The 12126-nt window shown below is 46.6% G+C and overlaps 2 protein-coding genes across 2 annotated transcripts; one reads left to right on the top strand and one right to left on the bottom strand.

Moving 5' to 3' along the window:
- Positions 1-5516: 5516 nt before the first annotated feature.
- GL218_04387 (Eukaryotic translation initiation factor 3 subunit L) lies at positions 5517-7099 on the bottom strand (the record flags this gene model as incomplete). Its single annotated transcript, XM_033580990.1, has 3 exons — positions 5517-5600; positions 5686-6726; positions 6788-7099. 3 exons carry the CDS (start codon positions 7097-7099, stop codon positions 5517-5519), a joined length of 1437 nt encoding a protein of 478 aa, XP_033435346.1.
- A 759-nt stretch (positions 7100-7858) lies between these two features.
- On the top strand, positions 7859-11359 carry GL218_04388 (Ribosome assembly protein 1; the record flags this gene model as incomplete). The annotated part of the gene is made up of 4 exons (XM_033580991.1): positions 7859-7921; positions 7977-8917; positions 9078-10894; positions 10974-11359. 4 exons carry the CDS (start codon positions 7859-7861, stop codon positions 11357-11359), a joined length of 3207 nt encoding a protein of 1068 aa, XP_033435341.1.
- Between the last annotated feature and the right edge of the window lie 767 nt (positions 11360-12126).

Consider the following 12126-nt stretch of genomic DNA (forward strand, 5'->3'; position numbering starts at 1 on the left):
CCACGACACATCTCCGTATTTTTCTGACTGTTAAAGAAAAAAGAAAAAAAAATTTTTGAAGAGAAAAAGAATAAGGAAACGCTCCACTGAAATGGATTACGGATAGAATCATGCACATCTCCGCCTCTAACCCTCCACCACAACGTAACAGTACCTGGCATTACGTCTAACGCTACCAGGCGCGGGCCCCAAAGTAGCGGGTGAGATGAGGAGCCACCGGGTCGAGCCGTTTCACACCAACCATCCATCACGATCGAACACTACTAGATAGAGTTCCCTACTTAGGCTACATTTCCCCGGTTTGCTCCTGTCGGATAGGGTAGATCTCGTCGCATCGGCACTGCTACCCGTCGAGGAGGGATCAGGAGGGGAGAGGCCTCCTTCGTCGTCAAGTAGTTCTCTCCTATTGCATATGGAGTCGAAAGGTCACATGGTTTTCTCTTCCACTGGGAATAAGATATCTATCGTTTATACGTTCATACGTGTTCGCCGTATTGAGTCATCAGAGACAATATTCGGGTGTACGCATTGTGGCCTGTCTGCCATTCGCGAAGCTTCCATCCATTCAAGGAAAGAGAATGGGATGTCTACTTGATGAGGCTACTAACCCGTATTATGTGTGATGGTATGTATAGGTATTATGTATTATTCATCGTTTCTTAAGATTCTCACATGTCAGGGATTCCACGAAACAGACAACCCCAGAACAGCACGAGGTGAAATGATGAAATCCCAGCCCTGACCTTGGAATTCGATAAGACTGTTAACCAAAAAAAGATCCATGTCTCCCATGCTATGTCAGCCACAAATGGGATGCAAGAAATCTTGGCTTCCTGCAGCCTCACCGAATATATCACAGATTCACTACCCCCGGCTCCCACACGGGCTACAGCTTTGCCTGGTTATTTGTTCAAGTTGAACCCGATATTTTCCTAAATCCCAACTAACAGGTCTTCACCGCACACCTCTCTACAACGCGATAACCGAATTAAATATCCTGTCACGATTAACCGACACCCGGAAACCAAGAGATTGGCGAATCCCGCGATCGCAAATATGCTTCCATACCCTAGGACAAAGACATACACATTGTGCTGACCGACTCGCACCTCGACGAACCATGCTTGACCGCTTTAGTCAACCTAGCTACCATCACCGACCGGCACCGGTGCTGATGATAAGTGCATTCGGTGCGATTCGGTCTATCATCCTAGCGTTATACCCATTGTATGTCTATGCTAAGCTTTCTACCGTCCCCTTATTTTCTATCTCCAAGTAATGCCGTTCGTTATGATTTGTCAAGCATGCTTGGCAATATAATCTAGTAGGCAATGACTGTAAACGGATCATGCTCCGTCGGTAGCTATATACGCATTCATTATCGAGATCCGATAAGCTCGAGTTTTCGTGACTATATTGTATTTATTTCTTATTCAAAGTACACCCTAGAAAGCAGAAGGATCGCCTTGAATTCCCCGAGTCAATAATACGACCCCTCATTAACTTTCTCCGACTCTGCAGTCGTAATCTGATCTGTTTCTGAGCTGTCATAGATCGACGAAGCTTATCAGCCTAATCACCATCATTGTTACTTTCCCTACCATAGACAGTTGGCCGTATAGGCTTGGTAGAATATGTAGGAGATATTGAGGCTCTACTCATCAATTATCATATGTATGTATGTTCCAAACGCCACGAAAACACATTTTGGTCCTGTCACAGACTTGGCTTCTTGGCTCTTCTACTTGGCAAGCCTTGATTCCTACCACGGTGAACTATGACACGCGATCAAAACGGAGTCGCATACCAGTATAGGTAGGACTAGAGAATGGGGAACGTCAACATGGCATGGCTATTTAATCATGAGAGCAACAAGGATAGTGCCTATATTAAATTGATACCCTTGCAACTCCCGTCGACATCCCATTGGTACAGCGTAACAGACCCCGTGAACATCTAGGCATTATACCTATTCGTCCGATGGAACGATTAGATAAGGTATAACTTCAATAACATCTAGTCTCATATATACCAAAACCCTTAATATTCGATAACTACTTGGCCTCTATGTACGAGGAGAGAAGATAGTCCAATGAGATATGATATATTTGTACGAGAGGTTTACTGTTATTTCCATTGCTTATATTAGGCCAAGACAACTCGCATATTGTGTCTGTTTAGGAAGTTTATAAACTTGACTTGCTAAAAGGTTCATTGAGCTTAGTGCAAAGAGGGAGGCGTACAGACACTTGCAGTGCCAAGCTGCTGCAAGAATAGGTATCTACAAGAATCTAGTTATTATATTTCATGAAATATAAGAGTAGAAATCAGTCTGCCTCTTACATACTCTTCCCTATGCCTCCCTCTTCATCTTCCATTATTCTCCCCTATTTCTTATATAAACTCAATCCGGAGCTACTACACCTTTGTGTAAAAGCATCCGAAGCCTGTACTACAATTTCTGTCAGGTAACACTACGCCATATTTCTTACGTGTGGTGAGCTGTCTCTCGCTTCGTCGTCATCATCCACTAATTTGTCCGTAGCGGGCCATTTACCAACCCGAACTCCATAACCAAGCTGTCGAGACTTTGTTATGGGGGTACCACTTGTCGCCGCTATAAAATGACTATTGCAGGTATCGTCGAAGTATAACCCCCGATCTGCAAGCGGTACGAATTGTCGGGATCAGAGTCGCAAACTGCTACTACTACTATATGCTCAGCTAGCCGTACCCATCGCCTAGACGGCGTCCCCATCAAGGGCGGGTTAGCTCCACGCAGGAAGAATACCTAGCCCGCCCCAGTCCACCACGCAAAATTCCCATCGTCTCCACGCTGGCGTCCGGGAGTCCACATTTACATACATGCGCGGTCAACTGGCGAGTAGCCGGCGCCCGAGGGTTCCTGATCGTATAGAAAGCTGTGTCACGAGAAAGCATTACCGGAAAAGGTCTGTGGCTTGTAGATTGCTTGCTGACGAGCAATTGCATTGCCTCGAACCAATACCTCCTGCATCTTTCCGAGGGGCCGGGGATGCAATGGGCTGGTCCTGGATCAACCCGGATTTACATCACAGCACGGCACAGCACAGCACATATGTGCATATCTGGAGAAAAAAAATGGATGGATGAACCGACCCCAGCTATCCCCAGGTACGCACACCCCATGTGCCCAATTACCTTAAACAGACGTAAGGAGCGAGAGACTGCGTAAGCGTCTGTCTATATTCCGGGTATGTGGTTGATTGACTACGACCTTGGGTGCTTGGGAATCAGGTACGGTAGACAGTGTAAGTGGTAATAGGAATTAGGTCGTCTATAACTTGCTAGGCGGAAGCCCTATCAGACTAGGGGCCGTACGTTGACACTATATCTCCGACCAAAAGTCCCGTGAAGCATCGTCAAGATACCTACCCACGTAGTGTCACCCACAAAATCGTATTCTTGAGAAGCACCAGGCACCCCAGATGCCAGATACGTGAGAGATCGGCGGCGTTATATCGACTGGCGCACCCATGACCCATGTTATCGTCTTGTCACGTTGAACCGCATATATATAGTTAGTTATTATGTAACATATGAGGTTATTCTACATATTTTATCTTAAGATAGTAGTCTAACGGAGCACACAAATAAACCTCCTCCCCGCCCCTAGGTAGAAATTGTCTCGTAGACGACGATACCAAATCCAAGGTCTCTCTAGTTAGTGTAAGTCAAGACTAGTACCAGGGGATTGCCGATTACCCGCCTCATCGTCACACTCGGCACGCTGATTCCGCGGGAAGGTGGCTGTGCGAAACATGAGGGTTGATATCTAGGTGACCATCTGCCCCTAGCTCAGCTACCCCGTGAATTACACTACCCAGGGCACTGCAACGATGATAATACGGCGTATACTAGTTCGTTCCTTATGCATCTAGACAGCTCTATGAACATGGTGTGTTAATTGTAGCAAACGGGTGGTAGTTATACTGTGTTATCCTATGTATGTATCCTACCTGGTCATCCGCTACCATTCCTTCATGTAAACCGGGTCAGCCTAAGACCTAGGTTAGGGCATATGTGGTGGTCCTCACACACAGGAGCGTTCGGTTCGTGATGGAGATGCTACCTATGCTATGCCCCCTCCCATTTCCCCCTTTTCGGATAGTAGCAATGTATGTACATTAGGCATTAGGTATACGGAGCCCTACTACACAGCTCACGCTCACGCTCACCCACTCCCTACACCCTACACCCTACACACAAATACATATCTAACCTAGGTATAATAGTCAACTACCCAAGCTATATGTACGTCCAAATGCACAAAAACGCCGCAACTCATCTATCTAACCCAGCCCATTCTGCAACGCCACCAACCCACCTCAAGGCTCTTGGCTCTTCCTCAGCCCTGCGCGCTACTCGCGTTGTCACACCGAGCTAGCGAGACGACACGGCACAAAGTCCTGCATACATACAAAACCTACATACACACATACACATATATATATCGGCGGCCAAGACTGACAGACCTACCTCCTCCCCTCCTTAGCCGCTTGGCACTCGAGCCCGGCCCCGTTGCCAGCAGCAACGCCGCCCGCCGAATCGCAGCGCACCCTACACTACACTAGTTGGGAGGCCTCCTACATAACCCACTTACTACTATTACTACTAACCCACCGCCACCATGTACCAGGGTAAGTTGGGCAATACCAAGACCCTATTCTACCTATATAAGTGAATAAGTGAATATATGTGTATACACACAAAAAAGTAGACCGGTCCTGTCTCCATTAACTAGTGTATATACACACGATAGATAGACAGCCAAGGCGGCTGAGACCCCCTAGTCCGAAAGGCTGCGGATCATTCACTCTCCCTGCACAACCTACCTACCTACCTATACCTACCTTGTGCTCTGCTTTGCGCCCTGTGCTGCAACGTCGAGCTATCACCGGCACCACCACCACCACCACCACCTTCAACTTCTATACCACCCTAAAAGCGCCGCACCGCTACCCGCGTATGCTGAAATATATTACACTACGACGTGCTCTTCCCATACATGTATGCACATGTACGCCGCACTCGGGTCTTGGCGTTGGCATTGAAGACAGAGCTCTTCCATCTCCTGATCTACACAAACCTCCACATTATATTATGAAGAGAAAATTTCCAACTGCCCAAACTACTACACTGTGATGGACAAAAAGTATATACGCGTATACGAGTCAAAGAAGTTGGTCAGTCATTTGATTACCATATCTGTTCATGAGACTTGAAAATAAATAAAAACCAAACTGGACGAGTAGCCCCCATTCGTTTTCTACATACAACCAGCCGATATCTTTCTTTTTGCTAGTCACTCTTTTGCTTGTCAGCTCGCCTGTCTCCCGTGGTCAGAGAGAGTGACATACAAATATCCCATTACGCCTGTGCAATGCAAACTGAAGACGGAACCCGTGAGAGGACCCGCCCCCCCTACGATCTCCTTTCTAATCCTTTGGCCTTGAGAACATATTTCTTTGATGATCTTAGTTGTACATCCGTGACAGGTTGCGGAGGTACCAGTCCACCAACTTGCGCCCAACCTTGGCTTCCGAGATGTGAATTAGATCCTATAACTTTCTGTTAGCGCTCTAGTATGATAAAAGTTGAATGACTCTATATAAGGTTGGAACCTTAAGGCGGAAAAAAACTTACTCCTTGCAGAGCGTAGTCCAGGTCGCTCACGTTGACCCATTCTCCTTCTAATAGGGCATGGTCGGCCCACCGCAGCTGCTTAGTGCGCTGCTTGTTGACTAGCAGCCAAGAGCGTAACTCTTCCGGCTGCACCTCCAAGAAACCAGCGAGCTTCTTAAGATCCATAGTAGTGTAAAGGCGTAAGTAAGATTTCACGGTAGGGTTCCACATATTGGTCTTGACCTCATCCATGAAGATAGAAAGGTGATGGTCGATCGGGTCCACATTGGCCTCAGGGTTATCGAAGTCAGGGGGAACCGGCGAGATGAACTTGGGGCAGGCAGCCTTGAATAGCTCCTCGAAAATTGGTAGAGACTCGGGGCCACCTCGCTGTAGCTTGAGCAGCTGGTCTCCGTATTTCTCCCTCAGAGCGGTGTGGATGGTGTCATCGAGACGGGTCGGCTGGAAGGCCACGCAGATGGCAATGAGAGCGTACATCTGATCATTCTTCTTGGTGATCGAATCGTACTGGGCGTTCTTCTGGAAGTTCTTGGTACGCGATACATAGACAAGAATATGGCTAAACATGCGGATGGCATCGGCATATCGGTGCATCATCATGTAGGAGAAGCCTACGTAGTAGTAGGTCGTGAAATGAGCGGCCATGACGCGTGCAAACATAGCCTTCTTGTTAAGCTCGATGTCATCGAGGGTCTTCAGTGCTAGGCTGAAATCTCCCAGGAGACAGTGGACGCGTAGTAGTCCGATGATGGAGAAATATCCGAGCATTCGGTATAGGGTCTTGGAGCCGTACTCTCCAGCGACGGCGGCGGGGTCCTCGTTACGCTTCATGGCGGCCAACTGCTCAGTAATTTGTGATCGCTGAATCAAAGAGTACAGTACGTTGAGCACACTATAGCAGCCCCATGTGTTGGGGTTCTCGCGTAGAATCTGTCTCTCTTCCTCATTATCCCTCGCTTGTCTTGCAATTCTTAGTCGGTAAGAGGAGAAGCTGTTGAATTGGTAGATAAACTCGTCGATAACATCCCAGGCCCAGTAGTGCTATAAAGTATTGTCAGTACACCGATAAGCCGCCTTGATTATTTATATGTCATGAACTAACCGAGGGAGGCTCCAAATCAACGGGGCCATCCGAGTTAAGGATGAAGTGGAATAGGTTGCAGTAAGAATCATAGCTTTGGAATTTGACTTCGAGGGGTGCAGAGAAGTCTAAAGGTTGAGCGGCAGCGACAAGTCTAGACTGGATATCATCGGTTTGCTGAGCCATAGTCAAAGAATTGACTTGCTCTAATTCTTCCATACCATCTTCATATTGGACCTGCTCTTGGTAGTCAGCCACGAGGGCTTCCTCCTCAACATCACTATCATCCTCGATAGTGCGGACAGGCGCAGCACCGTTTCTTAATCCGCTCATCGTGGAAATGTGATGTGGCACAAGGACGATGTCGCGAATAGTATCGTGGGGATCGTAGCCGTGGAGGGGCTCGTCGCAATTTTTTGGCCCTTGTTGTATTGAAAAGATCTGGAGAAGGATTAACTAGTTAGAAAAAAAGAACCGAAGTTTTGGCGGATTAGGGCTTCTCAATGTGGCCCTTGCGCTTGAGCTTTGCCCCTCCTTTTGAAGTTTCGCGTTAGTGCGTCAGAGCGTCAGAACGTCAGAACACTCACTTTTTTAGCGGAGCCGCGGGGCAATTGAATCTCTACGCTTATCGATATTCTTTGCCCCGCTATCAGCAAAGGAAATCTTAGGAGGTTACCTACCACGGCAATTAGAAATGCAAAGGGAAGGTAAGAAACGTCATAGTATATCTGATAATTCGGCATACCGGACAAGATATGAAGCTTCGGTCTTAAATTATTAAGTACAATTATGATTCATAGTGACTACGTTACAGAAACCCCACAACAAAAGCCACTATAATCTTAGAATTAGTAGAATTCAGCCAGTCAGACTTGTGGATACTTTCATAAAAGTTGCTATCACCAAAGATACCTAAACCAAGTCAGTCACTGGCTAAACGATATAAATTAGATACTTTTGTCCTTTCGTCAACTTCCCTGTCGGGGTTATTTATTTATTTAAAACCAACTATTTGAACTTATTTTGATGGTCTCCAGTAACGACTTCATCAACTTCATTATCTTTCCATTTTGAAAACATAGCGCCATCAAAATGCCTGTTGTCACCCCGGAGAAATTAGCTGCTCTGCAGCGGCACGCAGATGATATAAGAAATGTACTCATCCTTTTGTTCCGAGTCCATTAGTTCTCATTTGACTAACATATTTCAGATCTGTATCCTTGCTCATGTTGATCATGGCAAGACGTCCTTAACGGACGCTCTCCTTGCTACAAATGGCATTATTTCGCCAAAGCTTGCCGGCAAGATCCGGTATCTTGACTCACGACCCGATGAGCAAATTAGGGGTATCACTATGGAATCTTCTGCCATCTCCTTATACTTCTCTATGCTCCGAAGACCTGCTCCAGATGCTGCACCTGTACCTAAGGAATACTTAATCAACCTAATAGACTCACCCGGACACATTGATTTCAGCAGCGAAGTATCAACCGCATCAAGATTATGTGACGGAGCTGTTGTGCTAGTCGATGCCGTCGAGGGTGTTTGTAGTCAAACTGTCACTGTTCTCCGTCAGGCGTGGATGGAGAAATTAAAACCTCTTCTGGTTTTCAACAAAATAGATCGACTGATTACCGAGTGGAAAATGACTCCAGGTGAAGCTTATATCCATCTAAGCAAGCTTCTAGAACAGGTGAATGCCGTTTTAGGAAGTTTTTTCCAGGGAGAACGTATGGAGGAGGATCTGAACTGGCGAGAACGAATAGACGAGAAAGTCGCTGCGGCTGCTGCAAGAGAATCAAAACTCGGAGATATCGAGAGCGAAACGGGAGATCTACAATTTGAGGAACGAGACGACGAAGAACTATATTTCGCCCCTGAGAAGAATAACGTCATATTTAGCAGCGCCATTGATGGCTGGGCCTTTACCGTGCGACAATTCGCTAGCTTATACGAGAAGAAGCTCGGTATTAAACGAAGTATTATGGAAAAAGTGCTATGGGGTGATTTCTACTTAGATCCGAAGACTAAGAAGGTTCTTGGGCGAAAACATTTGAAGGGCCGTAATTTAAAGCCTATGTTCGTCCAGCTTGTGCTTGAGCAAGTTTGGGCTGTATATCAAGCAACTACCGGTGGAGATCATGGAAAGGGGTAAGTCGAGTTTCTTTCTGCTTTTCATCTATGTTGTTCATTTCGTCTCTTATTTCAATCATCAAGACACTGCATTGCCTAAAGCTATACTATATAATGTTTAGTAAACATTTGACTTATAAGGCTCGGATTGAGAAGCAATACGCTAACTACGATATAGCGACCCGGCTCTGCTCGAGAAGATAACAAAATCGTTAAACATCACAATAGCGCCGCATATTGCCAGGTCACGAGATCCCAGGTTACTACTTACAACGGTTTTTTCATCGTGGCTACCACTATCAACAGCTCTTTTAGTGTCTGTCGTGGAGTCTCTACCATCTCCAAAAGTAGCTCAGGCTGAACGTTTGCCTGAGTTGCTAGAATACTCTCCCGGTTCATCTCACATCGATCCACCTGTTAAGGATGCGATGGTGAATTTCAAAACCTCAAAATCAGACCCCGTGGTTGCATACGTCAGCAAAATGGTTTCCATACCCGAAAGCGAACTTCCGGGGAATAAGAGGCGAACTAATCAGCTCAGCGCCGAGGAAGCCAGGGAACTGGCCAGGAAAAAACGGGCAGAATTCGCTCGTGCTCAGGCTGCAGAAAGCAACGGGGTGGATTCCCTTACTACGGCTCTCGATAGTGCGAATCTAGATGACTTCGTACCCGAAGAGGAGAAAAAGATCGATCCAGAGCACTTGATAGGATTTGCACGGATATATTCAGGTACTCTATCAGTTGGAGACTCACTTTATGTCTTGCCACCAAAATTCTCTCCCGCAAATCCTCACGCGGCCCCCGAGCCTCAGAAGGTGACTGTAACGGCTCTATATATGCTTATGGGCCGCAACTTGGAATCGCTTGATTCTGTCCCGGCTGGTGTCGTTTTCGGCATTGGCGGCCTCGACGGCCATATCCTAAAATCGGGAACCCTATGTAGCCAATTGGAAGGTTCCGTCAATTTAGCGGGCGTGGGCATGGCGGGAAAACCAATCGTGCGAGTTGCCCTTGAACCGGTTAATCCATCTGATCTGGATAAGATGATCGAGGGTCTTAAGCTGCTTGTGAAGAGCGATCCGTGTGCGGAGTACGAGCAATTCGAAAGCGGCGAACACGTTCTGCTTACAGCTGGTGAACTACATCTAGAAAGGTGTTTGACGGATCTGAAGGAGAGATTTGCAAGGTGCGATATCCAGGCCGGCGCGCCTATTGTACCGTATAGAGAGACAATTGTGCGCGCGGAAGAAATGAGACCACCAGCAAATAAGGAATTAGGACGCGGCGTCGTTGTTGGCGTCACGAACTCGAAACAGGTCAGCATCACAATTCGAGTACGGCCATTACCCGAAAACGTTACCGAGTTCCTCCTCAAAAATCCGGGCGCTATCAAACGTCTTTACTCAGAACGAAATGCGCTAGAGGAGCCCGAACAAGAAAATGGAATCGACGGAGAACAGAAAATCGAGGATGATGATGATGATGATCTACTCGAAGGCAAAAGCATATCTCTCGACGAGTTGAAAAAACAACTACAGGCGAATTTGGAGAGCGGCAAAGGGCGTGAGGGGTGGAAGGGTGTCATCGACAAGATAACAGCTTTCGGACCGAAGCGAACGGGTCCAAATCTACTAATAGATGCAACTAAAGACAGCTATTTTCCCAAGGTGTTCGCTCCGGAGAAGCAAGCGGATGACAGCAGCCCGAAGGCAGACGAGACACTCAAGGCCGCGCATCTATGCGACAAGGTTACATATGCATTCCAGCTGGCCATGAACCAAGGTCCGTTATGTAACGAGCCTGTGCAGGGTGTAGCTGTCATAATCGAAGACGTGACCGTTGCGCCAACGGACGAGGAGGCATCTGCACGGGATCGTCTTGGCCGGCTTACGGGCGAGGTCATTAAGACGGTACAGCAATCTATTCGCCAGGGCTTTTTGGATTGGTCTCCACGCCTTATGCTCGCTATGTATTCATGCGAGATCCAAGCAAGCAGTAGGTTTTTCTTTCCGAAACTTTCACATTTTTATCTCGTCGCTTGATATTTTAAACAATATACTCACGTCAATCATAGCCGAGGTCCTTGGACGCGTATACGATGTCATTACGCGACGTCGCGGCCGCGTTCTCTCAGAACAGATGAAAGAAGGCACGCCGTTCTTCACTATCCAGTCGACGATCCCCGTGGCGGAATCATTCGGGTTCGCGGAGGAGATGCGCAAGCGCACGTCAGGTGCCGCGCAGCCGCAGCTCATCTTCCAAGGGTTCGACATTCTGGTTGATGAGGACCCGTTCTGGCAGCCCTTCACCGAAGATGATCTCGAGGATCTAGGTGAGCTTGCTGATAAGGAAAATGTTGCCAAGAGATATATGGATGGCGTGAGGAGGAGGAAGGGTCTGCTAGTTGAGGGTAAAGGCCAGAGGGTTGCGGCTGAGAAGCAGAAGACTCTGAAGAGGTAAAGGGGTCAAATGTCTAGTGAGTGGGTCATGATTGGTTAAGGGATGGATGCTGGATTGGGAGGATATTGGGAGTCAAGCGATACATAAAATTTATAATATGATAATTTGGGGAAATACGTCCTGCGTTGTCGTCGAATAGATTTTATGTGCGCCTCGTAGTTTCGTTGAAAATAAGTAAGCTACGTGCGTGACGGTTTATAATAATTATATTCACATTATATACCTAGGTAAACTTTAGATATTGATCTAGATCATCATATGTATGAAAGGCCTCATAGCAATGTCTCTTCTTTTTAGTGTTGTTGAACTTGACACTTGCTTGCTTATCTGGTTCCTTAGATTGTTATGTGTCGACTTACGTATGATTGTCTTTGAATGTCGAGTAAGCGAAGAATATAATAAAATAACAGGTACCTATTAATATACAGTAACTAGGTACACTACGAAGTGTTCTAACTTAATGCTATTTTGCGTGGGTATTTCATTATATAAAGCTGGCATGTGGTTTAGCAACTACACTTATATCGGAATATAACTTGAATGTTGTTGTGATATAATGCATAAGTTCTAGAAGTAGCTAACCTAGGGGTACACGGATATGTATGATAGCTTGGGCTCTCAGGAGTATCTTCTAAAATATGCAGGTCCCGGCCAAAGGGAAATACAGATTACTCCATCATTTGGTGTTCGTTAAATAAAATAAATAAAGCCTATCCGTCTTTTGGGTAGTCTGCTGGTCTGGGGAATGAGATTTCTTCCCAGAGTAG

The sequence above is a fragment of the Daldinia childiae genome, assembly GCF_008694065.1.
Source record: "Daldinia childiae strain JS-1345 chromosome Unknown Scaffold4, whole genome shotgun sequence".
Taxonomy (NCBI): domain Eukaryota; kingdom Fungi; phylum Ascomycota; class Sordariomycetes; order Xylariales; family Hypoxylaceae; genus Daldinia; species Daldinia childiae.